The sequence below is a fragment of the Bacillus rossius genome (assembly GCF_032445375.1).
Source record: "Bacillus rossius redtenbacheri isolate Brsri chromosome 9 unlocalized genomic scaffold, Brsri_v3 Brsri_v3_scf9_1, whole genome shotgun sequence".
Classification (NCBI taxonomy): Eukaryota; Metazoa; Arthropoda; class Insecta; order Phasmatodea; family Bacillidae; genus Bacillus; species Bacillus rossius.
This window is the reverse complement of record NW_026962012.1, coordinates 20,270,547-20,297,511: the sequence shown is the minus strand read 5'-3', so window position 1 is coordinate 20,297,511 and position 26,965 is coordinate 20,270,547. Positions and strand designations below refer to the sequence as shown.

The 26,965-nt window shown below is 38.9% G+C and overlaps 1 protein-coding gene across 1 annotated transcript in view; it reads right to left on the bottom strand.

The window, feature by feature from the left end:
• LOC134542617 (GMP synthase [glutamine-hydrolyzing]) overlaps positions 1 to 26,505 on the bottom strand; it is a 417,842-nt gene extending 391,337 nt beyond the window's left edge. Inside the window, exons 1-3 of the mRNA XM_063387016.1 lie at positions 25,799 to 26,505; positions 10,288 to 10,413; positions 7,503 to 7,660 (exon numbers count right to left, since the gene is read on the bottom strand). Of these exons, the coding sequence (XP_063243086.1) occupies positions 7,503 to 7,660; positions 10,288 to 10,413; positions 25,799 to 25,904 (390 nt within the window). The 5' untranslated portion in view covers positions 25,905 to 26,505. The remainder of the gene's footprint in view (positions 1 to 7,502; positions 7,661 to 10,287; positions 10,414 to 25,798) is intronic.
• Positions 26,506 to 26,965: the final 460 nt, after the last annotated feature.

The following is a 26,965-nucleotide window of genomic DNA, read 5'->3' as shown; positions in this document are numbered from 1 at the left end:
ATGAGAGAGAGAACTCTCGTTCTGAAAATAACCATCGCTGGATAATAATAATCTAACCAAAATAAACGAACTGACACCATCCAAGGCTATGGCACCTCCCTCCCTGCTCTACCCGTGCAAGCATCGTGACGTGCAGGTGTTTGAACAGCACGCACCCAGAGGAGGGTGCAAGAGTGCAGTTAGGAGCAGTGGCACGTCCGCATCAATACATCTAGCAACACTGCTATTTGCCTTATTTTGTTACAAGGGTTATGTTCTTTTTGGTTACGCTCATTGGTCGTTTACTAAATAACTTGTTATAATTCCTTCGTCTCCAGGCGGACTTATTTCAGAACACACCCCTGAGCGGCCATCCAAAATTTCAAACAGTAGCTTTTTAAATACAGTGGAGCTATCACCATCCAAGGTAGCACCGCATCTGCACCCCGGGAGCCACATCGCTTGCTGTCACCGACCATTCACTTCTGTTTTATTTTATGTTCTAAACTGCTTTCTTATTTATCATCGAGGCAGAATGCTCAACTAACATTTTATATTTTAAACCTCTTATGAGACTTGGAAATTAATGCACGAGTAACTTGTTGGCCATGAAGGTGAAAAACTGCAAATTCGTGCCACGAGGCGTTTTACAGAATTCTAGCAAGATGCGTAAGAGATGCATGTGTAGGCAACTACTGGCACGAGGATGGTGGGAAGCCTCCAAGAGCCAACAGGACGGGCTCTCCGTGCGCGGGGAGCGGACCAGGTCTGGAAGGACTGGGGAGTCCAGAGTCTCGTCCACACATGGGCGACGTACGACCCTGTCAGGGAGTCTCTGCCGGGTCCGTGTGCCCAATAATCATGCGTTGGTGCCTTGGTGCAAGCCCTGCGACATCAAAACTCATAACATTTTTTAACAGTTTGATGAACTGTGATAGGTACTGAATACAAGTAATAGTATTCAACAATTACCATCAAGCCTACCTGTATACATTTGTGTTCAACGTCAAAATATTTTCAAAAGCATTTTAACTAATGTGCAAAGATAATAAGTGTAATCTGTTCATATATGGAAATGAAGTCTTAATCCATGCCATGTCCATGATATGCTTATGCAAGTAATTATTTGTTTTTCTTTATGTTTAGCTCATAAAAATGTAACATTCATTTATTTCTACAAATTTTCCTTTATAAAATATATCTTGGTAAAAAACATTTTTATATTATTTGTTCTTAAAAAACATTAACTTTAAGTAACAAATCACACAATTGTTTTGTATAAAAAAATATTATAAAATATTACATATAAATATAAATCAATAAAAGATCTATGTTAAGTTATTACCAAACAGATCACACAAAATTGTCAAACAACTTCACCAAGATTTTAATTTCGTATAACATATCATTACAAAAATTATTATTTTTTTGAGAATGAAACAAATATCAAAGTTGAATATTTTCAGCATTGGCAAAACCACATCTGCCAGGTGAAAAGCAGAACCACTGAACGCGCATACCACTCCCCACCACTACTTGAATTCTCGAGAGACCAGCGCAAACTCATTCAGCGCACGCCACAGAGCACCAGCCAATGATAGACCATGCACCGACACATAGTACAGCTAATAGTAATGCTAATTGACAAGGGGAAACATACTGCAGCAGAGGCATCCATGTGTTTACCCAGATGTGATCCAACTACAGTTCACTGCTCCCTCACACCACGACCTACAACTATGGACATCCTCAAGACCACGACAGCCGGGCATTTACTAAAATTGCTCCGATCCTAATGCACTGCACCCTTACACTACTACCTTAACAACTAATGGAATTCTCCAGAGACCAAAGGGAAATGCATTTTTATGTTGCAGCCAAGTATCAAGAATAGCACAGAAAATAGTTTGAACAAAAAAATAATTGAACATCAGACAATATTTATACAAAATGACCATCGTTCAATAAAGTAAAATATATTTCTTAAAAATAAGTTCTGAATTTTTAGCCACTTTATAGTGTTGTGTTAATGAGTGTTTAATCTATTACACAGTGTTGAAAATAATATGTGGCGTTCATTGATAAGAAAGATAAGATATCATAACAGGTCTCTGAATGAAGTGACAAGTTTGTTGAATACAGATCTCATTTTTCTCCGTCATAGCAATAAGAAACCATAGTTAAAAAGACTTGCAGTGAAATGTGATTATACACCTCTTATGAAGCCTATATTCGGCTATCATATGGCAACATCGCATCATAAGAGACATGAGATTTTTTTTAAGAGTTTTATTAATATTTGAATTTATTTCCTGCAGAATCGTTTTCTATTAAAATTTATAAGACATTCCTATTTCTTACAAAATCACTATGTCTGTGTTCTAGATTTAATGTGTTTCACACGTGTTCTAAGACGTATTTCTACATGTTATTGTACAAATATTTTAATATATTAAATTGAAGTTTGGAAATTAAAAAACTGTAGGGCTAAAATGAACACCGTGAGAAAAATAAATTTAAAACTTACAGATTACAGATTTTTTTTCAAAAAAAAGCATGTTAGTATTACAATTGGTAGTTAATGTACATGGAAATCAAAGTATGGTTTAAAATTGAAAAAGAAGAAATATAAAAATTAGAAAAATATATAGAACATCAGAAAAATTGAAAATATAAAAATTAAACATGTCGTTTTCTTCAATACGGTGGTATGTGCCGTTGTCAAAATAATATCTGAAGCTAACTAAACATTTCATACCCTGATGATGTTGGAATAAAGGTGCGCTGTTCATCTGAATCAAGTATGGAAGCATTTGCTTGAGGTCTATCTTCTTTTCTTCAGGAATAAAACTAGTTGGTTCCAGATGTGGTAACATTACAGATTTTATTTTGTCGACAGTTTCTCCCTTCTTCAGGACCTTAAAAGTCTGCCACGATTCCAAACTGTTCAATGTGGTTTTTGTTTATACTAGTGCCAGTAGTCAGCAGTCTCCTGAGTCCATCACACTGTAGATATCTTATTTTAAGTTTGGTAGTGTTAATTCAGATGTTATAAAGTGATAGAAATCCACGCTGTTCATAACTGTGACTTGATAAGGTGTGCAGGCCTGGAATGACTAATCATCTCAACCAAATCTCTTTGCAACATACATTTGCCGAATTTTTTTACACTTTTCAATCAACCAAGAATCACTGTTGCAGCTCAATAATTAGTCACCCGACATGAGGAACTTGCGATTGATGTTCTTAAAATATCCTTATGTCACTAGATAAATCCATGATCATTTTTTTTTCCACAGCAGTTGTCGCTCCACAATCATATATTTATTGCAAATTTACGAAATCTGTGTTTTTAGGACACGGGAGGTGGTTTAATTTACTTCACGGCCGGCGAACCTCTCATGCCAAATTGCATGAAACCCACATCATTATCCTCAACGTGAATCGCAAAATTGATGTTCGACAGCTGTCTTAAATAAAACTTTTGGGAATGTTTCAGAAAAGGAATAAAAATAACTTGCTGCAAGTCCATTGAACACGTTGTAACATTGCGGTTTGGTAAAATGAGACATCTGGTGATCTTTCACACAGTTAGTGCCTTCTCACTTGTTCCATGGTGCAGTTCCAACTTCGGTTTCAGAATTGTGTTCGACGGCTCCACTAGGTCTTGCACTAAGTAGCTCACAGGCAGGGCAAGTGTCTGATCACGGTGCACCGGAACAAAGATGTGGGATATGCTTAATAAGTTCATTTGTATAGTATTTGTAAGAAACATTAGTGATGGGATGCAGTTCCTTATATGCCAGAAATAACCTGTGGTAGTTCAAATCAGAGCTCAGGTATTTCTTAGAAATCATTACGAGAGTAGTGGCCGATATCCTTAGGAATCAGGTTTGTGTGATCAACAATAGATACTTATTTTTCACATTCTTCCGAATATTTTCTTTAAAAAGTTTTATTACCTCTATATTAATTAGCAACACTTTCACCCTTATTTTTCTTGCTATTCAGAACCTGTAACCTCTTTGCACATAGCGCGATCACATTGCTGAATGTTTTTTAGCAGACACGAACTGCATTTCCTTCTGCAGTAGGTAATGTGTATGCAAACGAACATTGTCTTCTGCTTTGATCAGGATGTTGGTACTATACGTGCTGACAAGAGATTTCAGTTGCGTGCAATGGTCCCAAAAACACATTGCTTTGGAAGCACAGTCTTTCAATTTGTAATATTCAGTAAATACCTTTATCTGTTGGCTGTGATCCATTTCCTCATACTGGTAATGACCCTTGCAATCAATCTTGAAGTGAGAAACTAATTTAAAACTGAAATTAATCTAGGTATATGCAATTAACTTATCTATGAAATAAACATATGAAACGTACGTTAATCTCATTTATTACATAGATTCTATCATCAGTAACAAAGTCACAATTAAACTACGATGGAGGCTGCTTGGTTGCTATTGTCTTCATTATAGCCGTTACATATTCTTGCCCAATTGTTCTCATTTTCTTCCTAATTTCCACCACACTCCCTTCCCCACGCTTCCTCTTAAAAGACATAATAATAAAAAGGTATAGACCCGCCCTGATGTCCAAAAGTGTAAGTAAACAAAACTGAAGGCATAACCTCTGATCAGTTTGTTACAGGAATGGCACTTTTAGGAAATACTGCCAGGAGATACAGCGAGCAAACACTGGTGGTGTTACCACTAACCAACCACTCCTCACGGCTCTTTCAGTCTTATATCATGTTACTGGCCTTGGAACAAATATCATTTTCTGCTGAAAATATAACATTTCACAAAACAGGCACTTACAGCCTTTTTTATTTCCAGTCTTAAATTTTTATAACATCTAAACTTCATCATACAAGAGTAACTAAATTATTCAAAATAATTTGTCATTAAATATATATATATTTTTCTTCCTATAACCAATTCTATGGATTTTGGTGGTCAAAATCATCCTTGCAACAAATCATGTGAAAAATGTGAAGCATACAACACCATTTGTAAATTTTTTTTACAATAAAGCTGGACTCCCAATCATCCGTTTCATCCGTCTGTCACCCGTCCGTCCGTCCGTCCGTCAATTTCGGTCCGTTATTTCTCTCGGCAATTATTACCGACTCTCAGCCATCCGTCCGTCCGTCACTATTCTAAAATATCAGTACTACAACTTTCCGCCACATACTTTCTCAATTGTAGGTAAACTTTTGGTGAAAATAATTTACTTGGGATAATTAATTTTTGTTTTTATGAATGTGAGTTTAAGTTGACAGGCGGGATCCGTGCTTTCACAAGTGGATTAAAAGGGTGCCATCTTAAAAATAACATTAGTCATGCCAGTAATAATTAAAATTATGCTTATTTTATTACTGCGTTAAAGGAAACAGAAAGAAGCTATTTCTATCCAGGCTTTTACCCTCAGTTGCTTATCCCGATAGTCTTTGCTATATATATTATACAAATGCTCCCTTTCCTGGACGTTATTTATCAGCATTTCTTCCGAAAATCTCATTTATCATAAGCAATCTTTACCGTTATTATGACAATAATAATCGGTCAATACGACACAGCCTTCTATATATTGCAAATTAAAAAAATTGAACACTGTTTTCGGGAAGTCGTATTGAAGACGATCGACTTAACAAGGCGGTGGACCATCCGTTGGTCCGTCAAAAGCTAAAGCTTGGCAAGGTTTTGACGGACAGACGGATGGAATTTTTCGGGCCATCTGATTGGCTGCAGGTCACGTGATTGACGGACGGATGAAACGGATGATTGGGAGTCCAGCTTAAAATAGTCAAGTTTATTTGTAAAACGAACAGAAGCCTACACAGTTAATACAGAACATATTTCCAAGACTCAATTAACTTATATTAAGAAAATCACTAGGAATAAATATTTACAATGCTGTACTTATGAACAGAGTATTCCAATGTGAACTGATGGGATTTTATTTTAAATAATATATTTTTAAATAGAACATATTTTAATTTTTTTTAATTAAACATCTGCAACAAAAGTTAGCTCATTAAAGTTTCTTGCAATTTACAGGAAAAAATTATATACTAATCAAGATCTTATATAAATTATCTTGATAAATTGTAAATTGAACAAGCTAAATACTCTCGTAAAATTAAATTAATTAGTGAATGTAGACAGAGAGTAAAAAAAAGAAGAAATAATTAAATTTATTAAAAAAAAATCCTATTCTGAGGGAAATCCCCGACTACTGTAAATCCCTATTCGTGGGAAACGCCCATTATACAGAGAATACTCCTCCTGTGGGGAAATACCCTCTCTGTGGTTAAGTCAGCATATTTGCTGGAGTTCAGTTCAACATGAGTGGCAGATAGCGGGATGTTGTACGGCTTTCATTTGAACATGCTGAGATCCTAAATGTAATAAAAAAAAGCTGGTTTGAATAAAAAAAACCTGATTTAAACAAAAAAAAATTTTTTTTTTTTTTTTCAGTTCTGTTCACAATAAATATAAAGCTAAATTGTACCACATTCACAATATGGTAATTTTGTAGAGCAGCTGCTTCTGGGAAATAAGGCTAATAGAATAACTTAAGTGAAAAGTTTGTTGGGTCAAGTTAAATACATTAATAATATGCATTTAATATGCATGTAATTTTTAACATTATAATGGCTAACCTAAATAATATTTATCTTAATTTTTTGACTATTTCGCACATGGCGGTACTTAGTACATTTACCCTAAAACATCATGTTTCATATGGAATATTTGAAAAAAGATTAATTTTGAACGTCTACTTGATGTGAATTCCTTTATTAATATAAATACATTACAGAATGCAGAAATACTCTTATTTCCATTTAATAACTCCTGTGATAAGGAGAGGTAATTGAACTTATTTTGTTGACAATTCTTTAAAAAACAGTTAAGGAATAATGTTGTGTGTTTAAGAGAAATAACCTGATAATTATTTTCATCTGCTATTAAAACTTATAAGTTTAAACTATGACAAAAATACATTAGCGAATATGTTAAAATTAGTACCAATTCATTGAAACTTAAAATAAAAAATAAAAAACCACCAACAATTAATCTTATGTGGGATTACACTTAACATATATACTAAGCACTTTGAAATTATTAGATGTGAGAATAGAATAGTGTCAACATTATGTAGATGATTGAAATAAAAGCAATCACAAGATGTAGATGAATGAAATAAAAGCAATCTCAAGAAGTAAATACAGAAACATAGCTAAGAATATTTCAAGAGGTCTGTTTATGTAGTGAACATATTTTACACATTTGCGCTATTTCAAAACTATAAATGCTGCTGCAGTGTGTGTTTATAAACCACTAGTCTGTGATGGTTGTTGACGAGATGACATGCGAGTTGCCATGGTAACTAGACCAGAAGGCTTCCAAACTGCTGCCACTCACGCATGGATCTAGAGCCATGGCTAAGAGGCGTGCCCTGCGGAGTGCTCAGTGAGTGCTCAGTGAGTGCCCTGGGAGTGCACTCACCGCCACGCTGCCCGCGCCCTTGTGCAGCCACTCGACCGCGTCCTCCAGGCCGGCCCGGGAGCTGCGGCGCCGGATCTCCATGGCCTCCTCGTTGTCAGCGCGGAACATGTCGTGGCTGTCGTAGCGCTCCACCAGCCGGCGGCGGTACTGGCTCACCACGAAGGCTGCACAACCACGGCCTCTCAGGCTCTAATCACATCTCCTCACTGCTCACTCTCACGGGTTCTCCTCAACCCATTACAGTTTACCCCCCTTGCACTGTTACGCTAGTTCACTTTTAACAAGGTTACTGTCTGCCAAGTTGCTTTACGGACGATCATTTTACGTGATAACGTCATAATATTGCATACTTTTTAATTTTCAAATATTATTTAAAGTTTTCGCAAATTTAATTTAAATAATTTGTTTAAATATAACCACGAACAATTAGTTATAGAAATTAACTGATATCAAATCACTGTCAATAAATTGTTAATTTGAAATGACGAAATGACTAATAAATCAAATTTTTTTAAATTGCTGCTTTTAAAAAGCCCGCCTTAACCCGTTTGATATTATAGAAGATTTTCTCGCACAGTGGTTGGCCGGTTCTCGCACGCTCGGCTCAGGCGGAACGTGATAATGAGTCATGCTTTTTCGTGCGTGCAGCCGATGTTCATCGATTTATAAGACGTTATCACGTCACAAATTAATCAAAGTTCTGTTTATAAACTGCAAGTATTCAACAGACAAATGAGTTAACAAAGTTTGAACATTTTTTTTCATGTAGGATAATATAAAATGTGATATGTAATTATAGTTTATTATCCATTTACAAAACTCACCAAGATTAAACATATAAGCTTATGTAAGTAACCCAAATGAATTGTAGCAGACAATTAAGTTACAAAAAAAAAGACGCAATAATTCTAAAGGAGAAACACCATTCCACAATATTTATAATACAAATTCCAGAATGTTTATTTTTTAATTTTTTATTTCCTGACATATTTTCCACTTATTCTGACACTACAAGTAGTTTACCAGTAATTGACAATTTTAAAATTGTGGTTATGTTGTGTACATTAAACAAGAGTAAAATTGTGAGAGTGACTGGTTCACTAAAAATGCTTGGCCAAGATCCGGAGTTTCTGCCGAGGGCGAAAAGGAAAGAAAACAACATGCGTAGTTCCCTACATCCTTAATAGATAGCACTAGCTGTATGGTTGAGTGCTCAAGTGGTTCAGTTTTGCTAGCAGGTGGAGACTTTTCCTAGAATCTCTTGTCGCCCAGCGGTGTATCATGTTTACAACAGGTCGGAGATGGGAGAAGGGGGTAGATTATATATATATATAAATACACACACACACACACACACACATATATATAAGTAGTGTAGAAAAGTATGTCCAGCGCCAGGCTTCAAGGCTTGGATCCAGTGGGCCCAACCGCCATCTTGGATTGTGAAGTCACGTCAGCCATATTTGGCTCAAAATTCCTCAAAATGACTATAAAAAAAAATCCCTATTTCGAGGGAAAAATTCCCGCTTTGAGGGAAAAATTCGCGTTTTGAGGGAAAATTTACAGTTTTTTCCTCAAAAATTCAAAAGTTCGAAATTTGAAAAACCTTAAAAGCTTTTTGCTTTAAAAAGAACCAAAATTCCCCAAAGAGGTATAATCCACAACGAAAAGTACACTAAGCCTCTGTCGGCCATTATGGATGACCTTGACCATAAAAATCAAATTCTATGATTGTAACCAAAAAATTCCAAAATATATTTTTTTAAAAAAATTATTTCAATTTTTTAGTTACTTAATCGATCTTGGTCCTCCGTTCGATATCCGGTGAGAGTAAACATGTAATTTATTAATGAAAAACTAAAAAATAATAAAAATTTCTTATGTCATACCCGCCATCTTGAATTTTGACCTAACTTCTACAATTATCGTTACGTCCGCCATCTCGAAAATTCGTATTTTTTACGCTAGTAAATAGGAAAATATTCCAAAAATCATGAAAAAATTTTATTTATCAAATTTTTAATAAAATATTATTTTAAAAAACACCATTGCACATTTAGTTATGGTCACCATCTTGGAGTCTAGAAACGTTGCATCTGTAGTTACGCCCGCCATCTTGGATGTGTAAGACATCGTTGCGAGTTTCATTACGGTCACCATCTTGAATTCTAGATCGTTGCACTATTTGTTACGACTGCCATCTTGTAAATCCGTATTCTTTATTCTAGAAAATCGGGGAAAATTTTAAAATTTATAGAAAAATTAATATAAAAACACTTCGCTATCTTGGATTATGGCGTCACGACCGCCATCTTAAAATTCCGTAATTATTGTCAGATTTTAATGGGAAAAGATTTAAAATTCATAAAAAAATTTAACTAATATTTTTTAATAATTATCATTTTAAAAACGCACTTACATCATGGAGACCTCGGTTAGTACCCGGTGAGGACGAAAAATGACAGATCCTTTCTCCATGGAAGCCGCCTGCAGATTGACCTCCCACCACTAATACCATTGCATATATATATATATGCATATATATATATATATATATATATATATATCGCCAGCTAGTATGACGTTACATCCGCCAAGCATAAAACATGTTCCGTGGGTCTAAATGCTTGTAATTGATTTTATCGATAAGATACAAGAACATTATGAAATCACGGGACTAACCCCAATTATGTAGGAAAAAAATATTGATCAATGCAAAACTTGATTGAATGAATAACTGGTTGTTTGACCAGCTAGCAGCAGCAGGTCGGCAGTGCTAGGGCAGACCCACCTCTGGCGGGGTGGCCGCAGAAGCTGAGGTAGCGAGCCAGCTTGTTGCCCGTCACAGTCTTGCCCCTGGCCGGCAGGCCCACCAGCGCCACCACCAGGGGACTGCCGCACTGCCTGGCGTCACCACCTGCCATGTCACACAGCTCACAACACATGCACCGAGCCAGCTTGTAGCCCCTGGCAGGCAGGCCCACCAGCGCCACCACCAGGGGACTGCCGCACTGCCTGGCGTCACCACCTGCCACGTCACACAGCTCACAACACATGCACCGAGCCAGCTTGTAGCCCCTGGCAGGCAGGCCCACCAGCGCCACCACCAGGGGACTGCCGCACTGCCTGGCGTCACCACCTGCCACGTCACACAGCTCACAACACATGCACCGAGCCAGCTTGTAGCCCCTGGCAGGCAGGCCCACCAGCGCCACCACCAGGGGACTGCCGCACTGCCTGGCGTCACCACCTGCCACGTCACACAGCTCACAACACATGCACCGAGCCAGCTTGTAGCCCCTGGCAGGCAGGCCCACCAGCGCCACCACCAGGGGACTGCCGCACTGCCTGGCGTCACCACCTGCCACGTCACACAGCTCACAACACATGCACCGAGCCAGCTTGTTGCCCCTGGCAGGCAGGCCCACCAGCGCCACCACCAGGGGACTGCCGCACTGCCTGGCGTCGCCACCTGCCATGTCACACAGCTCACAACACATGCACCGAGCCAGCTTGTAGCCCCTGGCAGGCAGGCCCACCAGCGCCACCACCAGGGGACTGCCGCACTGCCTGGCGTCGCCACCTGCCATGTCACACAGCTCACAACACATGCACCGAGCCAGCTTGTTGCCCCTGGCAGGCAGGCCCACCAGCGCCACCACCAGGGGACTGCCGCACTGCCTGGCGTCGCCACCTGCCATGTCACACAGCTCACAACACATGCACCGAGCCAGCTTGTAGCCCCTGGCAGGCAGGCCCACCAGCGCCACCACCAGGGGACTGCCGCACTGCCTGGCGTCGCCACCTGCCATGTCACACAGCTCACAACACATGCACCGAGCCAGCTTGTTGCCCCTGGCCGGCAGGCCCACCAGCGCCACCACCAGGGGACTGCCGCACTGCCTGGCGTCGCCACCTGCCACGTCACACAGCTCACAACACATGCACCGAGCCAGCTTGTTGCCCCTGGCCGGCAGGCCCACCAGCGCCACCACCAGGGGACTGCCGCACTGCCTGGCGTCGCCACCTGCCATGTCACACAGCTCACAACACATGCACCGAGCCAGCTTGTAGCCCCTGGCAGGCAGGCCCACCAGCGCCACCACCAGGGGACTGCCGCACTGCCTGGCGTCGCCACCTGCCATGTCACACAGCTCACAACACATGCACCGAGCCAGCTTGTAGCCCCTGGCAGGCAGGCCCACCAGCGCCACCACCAGGGGACTGCCGCACTGCCTGGCGTCGCCACCTGCCATGTCACACAGCTCACAACACATGCACCGAGCCAGCTTGTTGCCCCTGGCAGGCAGGCCCACCAGCGCCACCACCAGGGGACTGCCGCACTGCCTGGCGTCGCCACCTGCCATGTCACACAGCTCACAACACATGCACCGAGCCAGCTTGTAGCCCCTGGCAGGCAGGCCCACCAGCGCCACCACCAGGGGACTGCCGCACTGCCTGGCGTCGCCACCTGCCATGTCACACAGCTCACAACACATGCACCGAGCCAGCTTGTAGCCCCTGGCAGGCAGGCCCACCAGCGCCACCACCAGGGGACTGCCGCACTGCCTGGCGTCGCCACCTGCCATGTCACACAGCTCACAACACATGCACCGAGCCAGCTTGTAGCCCCTGGCAGGCAGGCCCACCAGCGCCACCACCAGGGGACTGCCGCACTGCCCGGCGTCGCCACCTGCCACACCATCAACTCTACTAGTTCCTTCTGGGGCTATAGTGTACTTTGATGGTATTCTTACACTCGTACACATTCTCAAGGGGGAAACATATCAATTATAAATACCAATTATTAACGGGAGAAGGTATTTGTAGCAGTTACTATATACACAAGGAAATCCATTATTTATGTCCTATGGTCGAACAGAACACCAAAATTTGATATTAAACAATGTATTAAAAATTATGAAGAAACAAAACAGTTTCAACAAAATAGCTCATTTCTGTTAAGATTCCTTTGAAGGAATAATGTGATATTATCAGGTGATGCTCTCGATGAAATACAAGGAAATATATTTCCAAAATTCTCATTCCAAATTTCCTTTTAAACAAAAAATTAAAAATTAATTACCATATACAGTTTTGTCTTAGGGAAGTATTCATATTTATGTCTTGAGCAATACCTTCAACAAGAAATTCTTATTAGAATGTTTGTGGGCCATAGAGGTAGTCTGAGATTGAAGGGAAGTGAAGACTGAGCGGGCACTCCCATGCCTCACAGTCGCTGCTGGAGAACACACCAGTCGCCCAGACCAGCTTGCAGTCACGAACAAGACCGTCTTTGCCAAGACACTGCAGACGTGTCTCAAGCAACCGCTTGTTCTGATCAAGGTGTAGATAGATAATAGCAGATTCTCGGGAATCTAGTATTTTAAAACTTATATAAAACCTGTATGAAGTGCTGAAGCAATTTGATGTGTGTTTTAAATGAGTTCAGTGTTTGTTTATGAAGGGTGGTTACATTTTCAAGTGCTGAACAGACATGTTTGTTTACATATCGATTACAGAGCGAGTTCAATGGCTGTGGAAGACAATGAGTTTAATGATGGTTTATTATGTATATAACAACATCAGAAAAATTAAATCTACAGAATCCATTAAGAATAGTAAGAAAAAACACTACATTACATTCGGATAGCACATGATCTTCGCCATAACTTCTGTAGTCTCGATAACGCGCGGTTTCAGGCTGAGGCGATGAAGTGGTTCAAATGTCGTCACACACCCAACTTCAACTTTTTTTTTAGTTACAGATTATTGATAATACAAATATTGCTAGGAAAATGGTATTAATAATTGTATTGGTGTATCTGACTGCCAGGCAGGGACTCACATCTGAAGGATCGCAGAGCGCAGCTGCGGGGTTCTGACCGACAAGCATCTCTGGAGGTTGCCACTGCCCTTATGTTGGCTGTGTGAACGCAATAAGCGGAAAACTGTATAATTTACAAAACAAAAAAAAAATTGGTTGTCTGTAAAGTCGGTTTACGGACGTTAGTTTAACGTGACGTCATAACAAAACATTGATGAAATGATTGCATACTTTTATGAATAAAATTGAATCATTTTTATTGAATTATCACTATTTCGTATGGATACAAAGAAGGAGTGAAATGAAATCTACAATTTATTGATAAATTTACTTTTATTTGCACTCATTAATTCAAATATGTTTATCACTTTAACGAAGAGATTATGTATTTTAACTGTAACTTTTATACATGTTTGCTATTTAACTTCTTCCAATCTGTGTTATTCTTTTAAGGCTAGGACGATGATAGGAAAAGTAGGAAACGAATGGGAGTGTTTCAAGTTTAATGTGCCTCGAAAAAGTAAAATCGATGGTTGTTCCAATCGAGTGGAAGAGAGATAGATGCGGCGCAAGCGTACAATGAGCGTAACGGGACAATGAGCGTAACGGGACAATGTGCGCAACGGGACAATGTGCGCAACGGGACAATGTGCGCAACGGGACAATGTGCGTAAGGGGACAATGTGCGTAAGGGGACATTTTTTCGTGCGTGCAGCCGGCGTTCATCGATTTATTAGACGTTGTCACGTCAAAATCCACGAAACAAAGTTTTGATGTTTACGTTTATCAATACCATTTCACAGTCACAATTTTGGGCTTCTTAATTCCAGGGGAGGATATACCTCTTACCCCCCCTCCCCCAAATAATCGACACCCAACCATTGGTTTGGTTATTTCATACTGGGTAGACTTTGTGACATACTGTAGCCTGTATGTTTTACTCATAAAAAGAATAAATTTCACGATCACAAGTAACTTGAACAAGAAAAATTAACCTATATCATATTAGTAAATGAATGTTATATATTATAATTGATGAATAAACGAACACTTCATGGGAACTTAACTACACACCTGTTAGCCTGAATGAAAATACGAGATGGTTTCTTTTGTTTAGGATTTAAGTTCATTATTATTATTATTAATAGCACTTATACTTTCTTAAACAATGCTTGTTTCTTTGTCTCGCTTAGTAAAATATTGGTTATATACAATTTCTCTAAGTGGGATTATAATTTAATAATCAATTAACATATCATAAAAAGGTGAATCAGTAGCATTGTGAACTCTTGCGTTGAAGCAAGATATATTATTATTATTATTGTGAATTAGCCGTCTTATTAATGTAATATTATGAATATATCAAACAAACTACATTAAAGCAAACCCAAATTCCCTTTTATCATTTTAATTTTATATAAAACCAGAGTTTCAAATTCAATCTCGTGAAGTCTTAAATTCACTGATTTTTTTTCATACTAAGACAATTTCATTTTTTTTCAAGTGATGTGCATACGACTTATTATTTTAGAAAAAAAAATTAAAATCTTTTTAATTATTAGATCACGTTGGAACGGCAGGAAACGAAGGAAATTCTATGGGAAATTTTGTGCACAAGTAGAATTAAAGAACAATTACGTAGGGAACGAACAAATAGGTTCCAGAGAATAGTTGAATATGTAACCGACATTTGGCGACGAACATCATGAGTCTGTAGTTGAGAGGTGTGACGGGAATGCGCGGGCAATCAGGCCTAGCCCGCGTCTCCAGAGCGCCAGAACAATCAACCATGTTTAGGGGGGGAGGTAGTTGTATCGCGGCGTAAGAACTGTGTTGATAACGGACATTTGAAAAATAAATGTGACAGACAATTGAGAAGAGAAACAAAAGGTATCACTTATTTTGCACGTGGAGAGGTAAGACATTATGCCACGCAATGTGAAAATGGTAATAAAGGTAATTTTGGAAGCCGCAGTTTTCAGACAAAAAGAACTAAAAATTTACGTAATCATGTTAGTGAATTAGCTGTGGAAAATCTCGAGGGGCGTGGGGTTGAAGTTGAATCTAAATAAAAGCTTAAAAATAATAATTTCAAAGGTCTTAATGGCACATGTTATAATTGTGGTGAAAAAGGACACACGGCAGGGAAGTGTGTTGTTACCACTGCCAGGAGGTTGGTCGAGTGAAAAGAGTTTGCAAAATACTAATAAAGGAAATGCTTGTTTGTGGGTTTTGTGGAAAACGCGGGCATGCGAGTAGGAGTTGTAGGTTTGAGCAGGGGCGGATCCAGGGCCGGGCGACCCGGGCAATCGCCCAGGGCCCCGCCCCTAGTGGGGCCCCACGCCTGCCCTCACCCTAACACCTGCCATGTAAGGAGTACACCCCTAATGTCTATTACAACCTCTTTTATATGTATTACCCGCAACATGCAGGGGACGAGTGTCAGATAATCGGGTTGGCAATATGTGGATCACATTATCTGACACTTGCCAGCTGGCGATGCTGATTAGTGTTTGCTTCAGGTTACAGTTATCATAGATACCGCGACAACAAGGCTTTGCTCTGAGTGTCGTTTTCCTCTAATATATCTCTGGGGAAGGGCGGTGAAAAGTACATACAGTTGTGCTTTTTTTGTTTTATGTTTATATTACTTCTGCCAGTTATCAAAGGAATTGAAAGTATAGGTCGCTATGTAAACCCTAAACTTCCTCTCAACCTTCTAAATTTACGTGACTTTAGTCAGCGACTGATAATTAGGCTTCCCTTCCCTTTTACGATATTCAAAAGTGGAGGGGGTGTGAACGTACGCGTTACAGACCGATGTTGTTACTGCAGTGTCGCCAGATCAGTGGAAATATTAAGTCATGTATCGTGCAGTACACATGTTGAATCTCTATTCGTTCGTCCTGTTATTTTGTTGTAACTACTTTCAATGATATTTATTAATAAGGATATTTATTTTTATTAGACAGTTTCATAATCAAGACTGAAATTTTTATTTGTTAGTTTCAGTCAGATTAATTTACAATGACCTCTCGTGATCGTGACTTTGGTAGGAAATATGATTCTGGCAGTTCCAAACGGAAAAAAATTGAAAAACGCAAAGAACTTGAAAAAAAAAAATTAAGCGATTCTTTAACAAAATATTTAAAGACTGATAAAATTACTGGAGATAAGGAACAGTTGAACTGTAATATTTTGCCTTGAAATGTTGTTGTTGGGGTTTTTTTTTCCTTAAAACCATTTATTTTCATAAGTGAGGGGAAAAAAAAATTACCCATGTGATTTTTGTACCAAATTAATTTTACGACTAATTTAAATAATAGCCTAAACAGCTATATAAATTAACCCTCATTTACATGTGGCATATATTTGAGTATTTGTACAAAAACAATCCAAATTTATTTTCGTATTTTTAATTTTCTTCTTTGTATAATTTTATTTTATGTGAAAAAAATATCGTATGTGTGTAAATGAAAAAAAAAGGAAATATTGTTTTTTTTTGTTTTTGCTTTTGATTTTTTATATTTTTATTATGATTTCACTTTTAAAAATATTGACAGCTTTTATAGACTTATAAAATGACCAGATTTCACCAGAATTAAATTGTATGCATTAATAAAACTAACCCAATTACAATTTGCACGAAAGAAAATTTCTTACCATCGTCAAAATTTAGGTTCAATGTAGGCTCAAAAGTTTAATTTTCTAACTTTCCGGGAGAGTGACCACAAATCCACCTTTCTCCAGTGGTATTCCATACTCCAGTCTGATAAGACCCCCCCTTCCTCATCGAGATACAAGGGCCCCGCTGAAATAAATTGTCCAGGGCCCCGCACAGTCTAGGTCCGCCACTGGGTTTGAGGACAGTTAAAATAAATTTATTTTCGGAAATAAACATCATTAAGCGGTGTTGCGTGAGGCTAGTAGTCCGTGTGGGAGGGGAAATGTATGGCAAGAAAGTAGCAGCCTTAGTGGACACCGGTGCTAGTAGTTTATCAGGCAGAATTATTTAAGAAGAGGTGGGTCGAAAAGTATCAACATGATACTTTTGCACTGATACGCGCCTGTATCAGGAACGGCAAACGAGTACACTTGAAAAGTATCAGGTACTTTAGTATCAGTTCAGAATTCGCCTGGAACAACACCACGGCCAATGTGCGCAGAACCCGATCACAGATGACGGTCACTTGGGCGGAGCTTGTGAAAGGGGAGGGAGCAGGAACGACGAATAAGGGATAAAGAAGGGAAATAATGTAGGGGAGGAAGCGCAGGGGAAGGCGTTGAAGGAGAGGCGCAAAGCGAAATTGTTACGACTGTTACGAGTCGTTTGGTTATTGTCCCACATCAAAGTACGCTCAGAGCGCAGTGCGTGCACAGACTCGTTCAATAATAAAACTAATGAAATTTTAATATTAAAAAGTACGTTAATACAAGATATAATATTTATATTTGTGCACCTAACAGCTATGAAAATGCAAATAAATTCTCAGTTGACACTAATAACAGATGTAATCAACATTAGGACTTTTTTTTCCGAAAACAATTAGTAACTAGTGTTTTCATACATTAAAAGATTACGATTTTATCAAAAATTAAAAATAAAAAAAAACAGATACGTACATTAGTGAGCATACTATATCAATGTTTACGTTTAAAATGTTTCTTCAGATTAGTCGATGATGATTTATAACTCAGTTTTTGTTTACACAAATTACAATTAGCAAACTCATTATTTTCCGTAAAAAAATTCCACACAAATGAAGTCTTTTTCGTGCACTTATCCATTCCTTATTTCACTATAAACTACAAAGCATGACAGCCCGCAACAATGTACATGGTGATACACGGCCAGGACGAACTGCAGTGAATGTTGAACTGATTGATACTGGCTGTATCAGGCGAGCATGAGAGTAACAGAGGTAGAGAATTACCGGGCGTGATAAATAATGTATCAGATTCTCCTTCCGGTCGCACGGTCTGCGTACGCGGAGCTTTGTTGAATCCTGGGACCGTCTGATACAGAAGTATCAGAGACTTGTAACTAGGTACATTACTGTATCAGTATCAGGTTGGAACAGATACCGAAAATTGCTGTAACAACCCACCTCTATATTTAAGTAAGTTGCTTGAGGAAAACGACATTTAATACAAGTTGGGGATTGCATTCAGGTATTTCTAGCTGATGAGAAGAAACAGACAGTAAAGGTCAATGTGAGGTTGCATTTTAAAATTGGGAAATTTTCTTGGAAAATTGTGGGTAAATGAGGGGTGGATTCAAGATATGATTTTAGGCATGGATTTTTTTAATGGAATACACATGCTGTTATTGATTGTACTAATAAAGGGAATGAAGATTATCTAATGAGAAAGTGAAGTTTCAAGTTCAATAAAAATACAAGGATCAAAGTTGTATGTGGCAGAATCGAACCAGTGAGTGAATATTTGGGGGAAGAGAAAACTAACGTGCTCGAGAGAATCGTGGCTGATTTTGAAGATGGTATCTCCCCTATGAGAGGAAAGTGTAACCTGATGCAATATCGGATTGAACAACTGATTACAAGCCTATTTAGTGCGTACCATATCAATGCCCCTCCCCCCCCCCCCCCCAAACCAAAGAAAGCTTTAGGGGAATAATTTAAAATTTGGAAGATGAACGTATTATAGTAAAGTCTAATCCTTTGTTCCGCTGCCCCTGCTTTCTTAGTAAGAAAGAAAGACGCAGGTGAATTTTAGGCTCGCACTCGACTATCGTTTGCTGAAAAGGAAAGGAGTAGACTTTATTAGGGGAGATAATCAGAAGAAGACTTTTAATCAGTTAAAAGAAGCTATTACGCACACCCCTGCGTTGGTCTTAACCAAATTTAGCAAACCATTTATTGTCCAATGTGATCCAAGTAGTCTAGCTTTAGGAGCTGTTCTGCTTCAGGGTCTCCAGACTGTGGGGTATGCCAGTAGGATGCTTAGTATTAGTGAACAGAACTATAGCACATGCGAGAAGGAGGCACCACCATTTATATTTGCTGTAGAAAGGTTTGAGAAATTGATTGAATTTGACACCTTCGACTTACGGACTGGAAATCAGGCCTTAACATGGCTATTTTTCATCCCCAACTTGGTAAGATTGGCCGGTGGGTTATGCGGGTCACTAAATTTAGGTTCTACATAAAGCAGTCGTATGTTCGATAGTCAGGAGTCAGGAAAGTGGAGAGCAGGAGGGAGAACGGGTGAGACTGGGGAAGAAGGTGTTATGTCTTGGCAAATTACCCCGAGGCTTTTCAAAATATGAAAGACTGGCAGGAAAACGATGATGGAAGTTCAAGATATTTTTAATAATCCTGTAGAGATGAAAAAAAAAAGGCATGAAAATAAGATAGGGATATTGTATTTGGTTAAGAATGGAAAAAGTAGGATTTTTGTTCCCAAATGATAAGACCCATGGTGTTGAGATACTGCCAAGATTCTGTGTTAGGAGTGCATTGGTGGTATTGATAAGACATATAAGATTTAACAAAAAAATTTTTTTTGGCCAGGGATGAAAACCGAGGTTGAAAAAAAAGGTAAGGGAATTCGAAGCATGCCAGTTAGCTAAACAGGCACACAAATCTTATCATTAGGCCATGGGAGAGGGTTTTAATTGATGTATTTGGGCCCCTACAGAGATCTACTGCCAGTAATAACTGCCTATTAATAGTGGTTCATGGTTTTATGAAAAATTATGTTTTTTGTTAGTCATGAAAGATATGAAAACCAAAGTGGTTAAGACTATCAGATAAAGTATGTAGTATATTCGGCGGGCCGGAACAGATAGTATCAGATAATGCCAGCTATTTCGTGAGCAACAAGTTTGAAAATATGTGTGTATAGTGGGGAATTAAACACATAAACACAAGTCCGTACTACCGCTGACCGAATTTAGTGGAACGTTTAAACAATAACATCAAGGTCACCCTTAGAGGCAAAGGTGGATATTTGGGCCAGGGGTTGTTATTTGGGCCCCCACTGTATCTAGACATACAGGCCACGAATTCTAGCGGTGAACGCTGGAACTACTAAAGCATGAAGCCAAACAGCACTGGCGAGCGCGCCAGTGTAGTACCTGTCATGGTTAGTGTTGCGTGAGACTGTGAAATTTTTGTTCCTGAGCAAAACTTTGAAAGGTAAGTGTTGACATCATTGCCTTCGTAACTTCTTTGTTGTATTCGGTAAATACATGGCAAGGTGTGTGTTTAGTATGTTCTAAGGATTCCGTATCACATCAGGTATTGTCATAACATTGGTAAATAAACTCGTAGCAAAATTTTATTTTCCAAGATAGCTAAGGTGGATATATGGGCCCCTTGCAGTGCTGGTTATATTGGCCCCATAATCTTAGGGGCCCATATTACAACCACTACAACGTTATGTTACGTTTTATGTTGCAGATGCCCCGAAAACTCCTGGTACCCCCTAAAAAGGGTAAAAGGCAGGCGTGAAATAAAGAAGACATGTCGAAAGCCGCATCAGCAGTTAAAGAAAAGAAAATGTGTTTCAAAAAAACCCCAAAAACTTTTTCCGTGCCACGATCTAATTTACAAAGACTATGTCGTGTTGAGAAACCTATTCAAGAAGTAGTGAACATGAAAATAGGACGGCCTACAATAATCCCTCCAGCCCTTGAAAAGGAGCTAGTAACATATATTTTGATAATGGAGGCGATATTTCACGGCCTTACAAGAAACGATGTGCGCCGGATGGCCTATCAGCTGTGCGTCAGAAATAACATTGCACACCCATTTACGAATGGCGAAACTGCAGGACGTGCCTGGTTTGACCATTTCATGTCACGCCACAAAGAGTCAATATATATTTTGAAACCTTCAGCGACTTCTTCCGCTAGGGCCAATGGCTTCAACAGGGAAGCTGTAAACGCTTTTTACAATCTCTTGGCAGCTGAATTCCAGATAAACAACTACAGTGCCGACAGAGTGTTCAACGTAGATGAGTCCGGCATTAGTGTTGTGCAAATTAAGGTATCTGAAGTTGTAGGTCTGAGGCAAAAGGCAGGTAGGAGCCCTAACAGCTGCAGAATGAGGGTCTCTAGTAACTTGCATTTTTAACATGAATGCTTCTGGGTTTCATATCCCACCTATGCTAATTTTTTCCAAGGAAAAATATGACAGAAACACTAATGAAAGGTGCTCCGCCAAGCTCCATTGGAAGGTGTCATCCTTCAGGTTGGATTCAAACCAACCTATTCACTGATTGGTTTGACCACTTTTTGTCAAAAGCAAAACCAACGGCAGATGAACCAATTTTGCTAATTCTAGATGTCATTGAACTAGCTCATGCAAACCACGTAACGATCGTTAGCCTGCCTCCTCACACTACACACAAGTTACAGCCTCTCTACAGACGCTTTATGGGTCCTTTGAAGTACTACTACAGTGAAAATATTAGGCAGTGGCAGTTACACAACAACAGACCTCTAGGACCATATGACATTGCTGAGCTATTGGGGAACGCTTTTCTCAAGTGTCAAACAGGTGAAATAGCTGCTAGTGGGTTTTCTGTAACCGGGATTTTCCCTTTCAATCGCCACTTTTTCAGTGATGTTGACTTCGCTCCTTCAGAAGAAGCTAATGCAGAGGACATCAGTCTTGAAGTTCTTAAAGCGTGTAAAGGGCGAACATTCCACAAAAAAACACAACAGTCTACTTCTAGATATTCTACAGCTGCCATTGCTACATCCACTTCCGGGCCTGCTGCTAAGAACCTAACTCCATCTGCGAACGACTTGGTAGAAGCTGGCCCTTCCGGGTGTTTTTCTTCGATGCGTTCTGGTCATGTATCACCTCAAGACATCCTGCCTATTCCAAGACCAAAAAAGAGAATGACAAATAAAGGCCCGAAACCTATGAAATGTGCAATAATTACATCATCACCTTATAAACTTGCATTAGAAGGAGCAGAGCAAAAAAGGAATGAAAAATTAACAACAGCTAATGAAGCCGCGACAAAGAAGAAAAACACAGGAAAAGAAACAGTCAATACAAAACCAAAGGCAAAAAAGGGTTAAAAAGGAGGTTGTGTTTTGTAGAATCATCAGATGAAGAAAACCAAGAAGATGATTTCGACTCAGGAGAATCTGTCATGGAAGCTGAAGTAGGAAATTTTGCCCCCGACGATGAAGATGCAGTCTGTCTTTTCTGTGAACAGCTCTTTTCTAAAGACTGTAGCGGTGAACTGTGGGTACAGTGTATGATTTGCGAAATGTGGGCTCATAACCTTTGTGCTGGGGGTGACAGAGATGTGTATATCTGTGACTTCTGTAAATAGTTTTTTTTATTGGTTCAGTCAAGATATCTTAATTTTTATGTTTTTTAACAGACTTTTCTGATCAGACGATCTTTAATTAGGTTTACTTATTTTGTTATTAATTAACAATTTAAAAAACAAAGTAGTTTTATAAATTTATGTTTATAACTAGTTGATAGATTAGTTATGTTTGCATCCTAATCCAATAGTTTTTATGTTTGAAAAGCAAAATATCTTTCAATATACAACTTTTTCCAAGCAGCTACTATAACGCTTTGTGTTTTTATACTATTTCAAAAATTAATACAATACATAACAACTGTAATAAATGATTTGTTTGTGATATTTTAATCATTTTTATTAAGAAAACCAGCACAAATTTTTTTTTTTGAAAAAATGCAGACTTTTGGTAAAATATTTTTAGTAGGTTGTGTGTGTGTAAAAACAAGTCCTAGCACTTTAAAATGAATAGTAGTGTCTATAAGTTGCTGCATGCCCCTAGGCCTACAATAAAGGTAGTTGCTATTTCAAAATGTTCATAAAGTCCAAATTGGGGCCCAAATATACCGCCGTGTGTCGCAGGTTCAGTCCTTGGAGGCACGGGGAACTCCCAGAAGAAACAGGATCTGGCCTACACATACCGGCGCCTTGGTCGGATTGGTTCAGATTATCGCTTAACGTAACAATAGCAATTAACAATCCAAAATAAAAAGTTACGTAGTGGTTCATACGTAGTAATTACTGACGTATCATAAAAAGTTTAATACAATGCACTTAATAATGGATATGAAAATACTTCCCACAGCTTTCGGATTACAGGTGTGTAGCCCCACATGGAGTAGGAACAAGTAGATTCTCTCAACACGTAAACAATGAAACAATCGAGCATACTTCATGGCAGACACGCGCACGGGAGGCGAGAGTTAATCATGTTTAGTTTTTAAAGTCTATTTTATTATATTTAACTTAATGTGGGCTGCGTATCAGCACAATGCAGTTTTACAATTGATAATAGGTTTTTAAAATCACCGACTATTAAAACATTAAAACAATAAAAGAAAAAGGGGGTTCTCTGTAAAGTCGTTTACGGACGATACTTTTGCGTGATAACATCATAAGAAAACATTGATGAAAAATTGAATAGGTACTTTTTAATTTTCAAATATTATTTACAGTTTTTGCAAATTTAATTTAAATAATTTGTTTAAATATAATCACGAACAATTAGTTAAAAAGCCCGTCTTAACCTGTTTGATATTATAGAAAATTTTCTCGCACGGTGGTTGGCCGGTTCTTGCACGCGCTCGGCTCAGGCGGAACGTGACATTTTTCGTGCGTGCAGCCGGCGTTCATCGATTTATAAGACGTTATCACGTCAAAATATAAAAATGGTCATTCTACTAAAAAAATTAAAAAAAATTTCAAGAAAAAGTAAACAAATACAGATTTATATAGTTCGCAGTAATAACAAAAAAAAATTGGTTGTATGTAAAGTTGGTTTACGGACGATAGTTTAACGTGACGTCATAACAAAACATTGATGAAATGATTGCATACTTTTATGAATAAAATTGAATAATTTTTATTGAATTATCACTATTTTTAAGGAGTGAAATGAAATCTACAATTTAATTGATAAATTTACTTTTATTTGCACTCATTAATTCAAATATATTTATTACTTTAACGAAGAGATTATTTTAACTAGGTATAACTTTTATACATGTTTGCTATTTAACTTCTTCCAATCTGTGTTATTCTGTTAAGGATAGGACGATGATATCGAAAATATTAATTTTTTTTTTCCAGTTAATAATGCAAATACAGGTAGGCTAATTTTACTTGAAGCCAAAAGATTATATCTTTGTTAATTACAAGTAGTTTTTTTTTAATTTTAAACAAATTGATTATTACATAGTTAAAAGCAATTCATCAAACTTTAAATATGATAAGGAATTATTATTCTATCTAACTTATTAAATTATTTAGGTTGTTACTTTGTAACAATGAAATGCATCTGGATACGGAAAACGGAATAATTACCCAATTGCTCATTGACGCTGACAAAAACTGCATATTACCTATGATTCAAAAATTAAATAGTGATCTTTAAGCAATAAACATGTGGTCTCATAAAAATGGCATTATTGATTCAGTAAAAACGCTAGGGAGTTTTGTTCATTCTTCACCTCTCATCATGGCGTCACTTTAGGAGGCAGAAAAATTGAGTTTTTTAAGTTCTGTTAAGAATTTAGGAATTATTTTGGATGAACATTTATCCTGTGCGGCGAATGTGACCCATGATTGTAAAAAAGGCATATTCTGCTCTTCACCATCTCACAGTTCGTGTGAAAGCCACACTCGTGCGGTCATTAATATTGACTCCTCTTGATTACTGTGACATGGCAGATTACCTGGGAAAACGACTGCGAAAAATTCAAAATACTTGCAATCGCTTTATTTATAATCTTTAATAGCGTGATCACTTGCACGCCTAATATAACAAACTAGGCTTGTTAAACTTCAACAACGAATACTAAACGCTCTGTTTATGCTAAAAATACCTAAAGTAGATACTCAATATTTATCACGTAGACTATTTAACGTTTTTTTAACTCGCATCCAGTATTGGGACCGGATCAAAATCAAATCGTGAACGTTAATACCCATGAATAAAACCAAAACAATTTTGAGGTTGCGTCTGATTTTAAGTTTATTTGGTAGTAAACACCTGTAGGAAGGTCCCTGTGTATCGGCTTTAACGGTATCATTGCACATTTGGATGTAAAAATAAAATAAAAACCGGGATGGATTTTGCCTTAGTTGCGTGGAAGTTTTAGTGAGATGTTTACGGGTGGCCGGATAGAGCTAACTTCAGCAGTCTTTTTAATTCCGCGAGTTTTCCGTTTACATATATTCGCTGCCTGCGAGAACACTGCATTAGTTAATTATTACATGTATTGTAACCTAAATTATTCTGTAGGTTAACATATTTTTTTTAAAGAGAATTTGAATGGGAATTGATAAACTGCCCCCATGCACTTGCAACCTGTTAATAGAAAGAGATGGTTTCTGTAATGATGTGTGTCAACGCTGTAATATACTCTACAATAACTAATCACTAATGACATGCTACAGACTGCTTACTAACTTGTAGTGAGTTGGACTGTTATCTTACCTTGATGGTTGTAGCGGTAGGCAGGAATCTTGCACTTTTCCTCCACTAGATCTTCGTTATCCTTGGAGGGGCTCATTTTACAAACATCTCCAATCGTAGGAGCCATCTTCAGCGCCAATGAAACCAGCCTTTATAAAATGCAACTTTGTACTCTAGGAACGGAGTTACACTTACGATGTGACTTTTTCAGAAAACCCACACGTAGCGAAGCCGTATACTAGATGCAATGTTTCAGTTCTGAGAAGTGATCTGACGAAGTATGCCTAATGGATAACTGTATGTCTATCCTCATCCCAGCTTGGGCTTCGTGCACTTTCACAGCCGTCGCGGCCAGTTTACTAAGGAAAATACTCTAAGCGCTACCGAAGATGGCAAACACGCCCCAGACTACTCGCACGACAAACAACACTGTCACCACTCAGCAGCAAGCCCGGTTCATACCCGCCTTGTTACGACACCCCGACAGCTGGGACTGATTATGAGGTTAGCGCTCGCGAGTTTAACAGAACAGTTTCTGTACTTCAAGGACTCTGTACTCGCAGCACCCAATATTGCACCACTCACTTAGAATCATTATTTAAAACATTTGCTGACATACGAAGCAAAGTTCACGGCGCACACTGCAAGTATGAGCTGGAACAGAAGCAGCACTCTTTTATTGTTGGATCGATAGCAGCTGTGGTCTGACTGGTCGTGCGTCGTGCGCAGAGACGCACTGCGCAGCCGCGCCCCTCCTTGACCCGCCCGCTGCGACGTTGCCAAGTGGAGCGGCCTCGGCGGAGCAGCGTATACTTAACTGCCTTGCTTAACTACAGCTTACATGCACGGGAGAGGATGCTATTGCTGGTTTATTTCGTCTTCACGCACACTTGTTTTTTTTTTTTTTTTTTTTTCCGAATCTACGAAACAAAATCCTCTGTGAGATATGATATGACAATCGGGCCGTGACGTAATGTGACCTACTTTTCACTCGCCCTAACTTAGGTAGAATAGCTTAAGCAAATTGTTGTAAGGATAAACTGAAACCACCAACCCAAAGACAATTCACTATATGATAATTAACTGACAGCAGGAGCGTATTCATCAGGGGCGCAACAACAGGGGGGGGGGGGCAAGAGTGTTTTGCCCCCCCTCCTCTGAAACCTTGAAGTTGGGGCAAACGGGAGC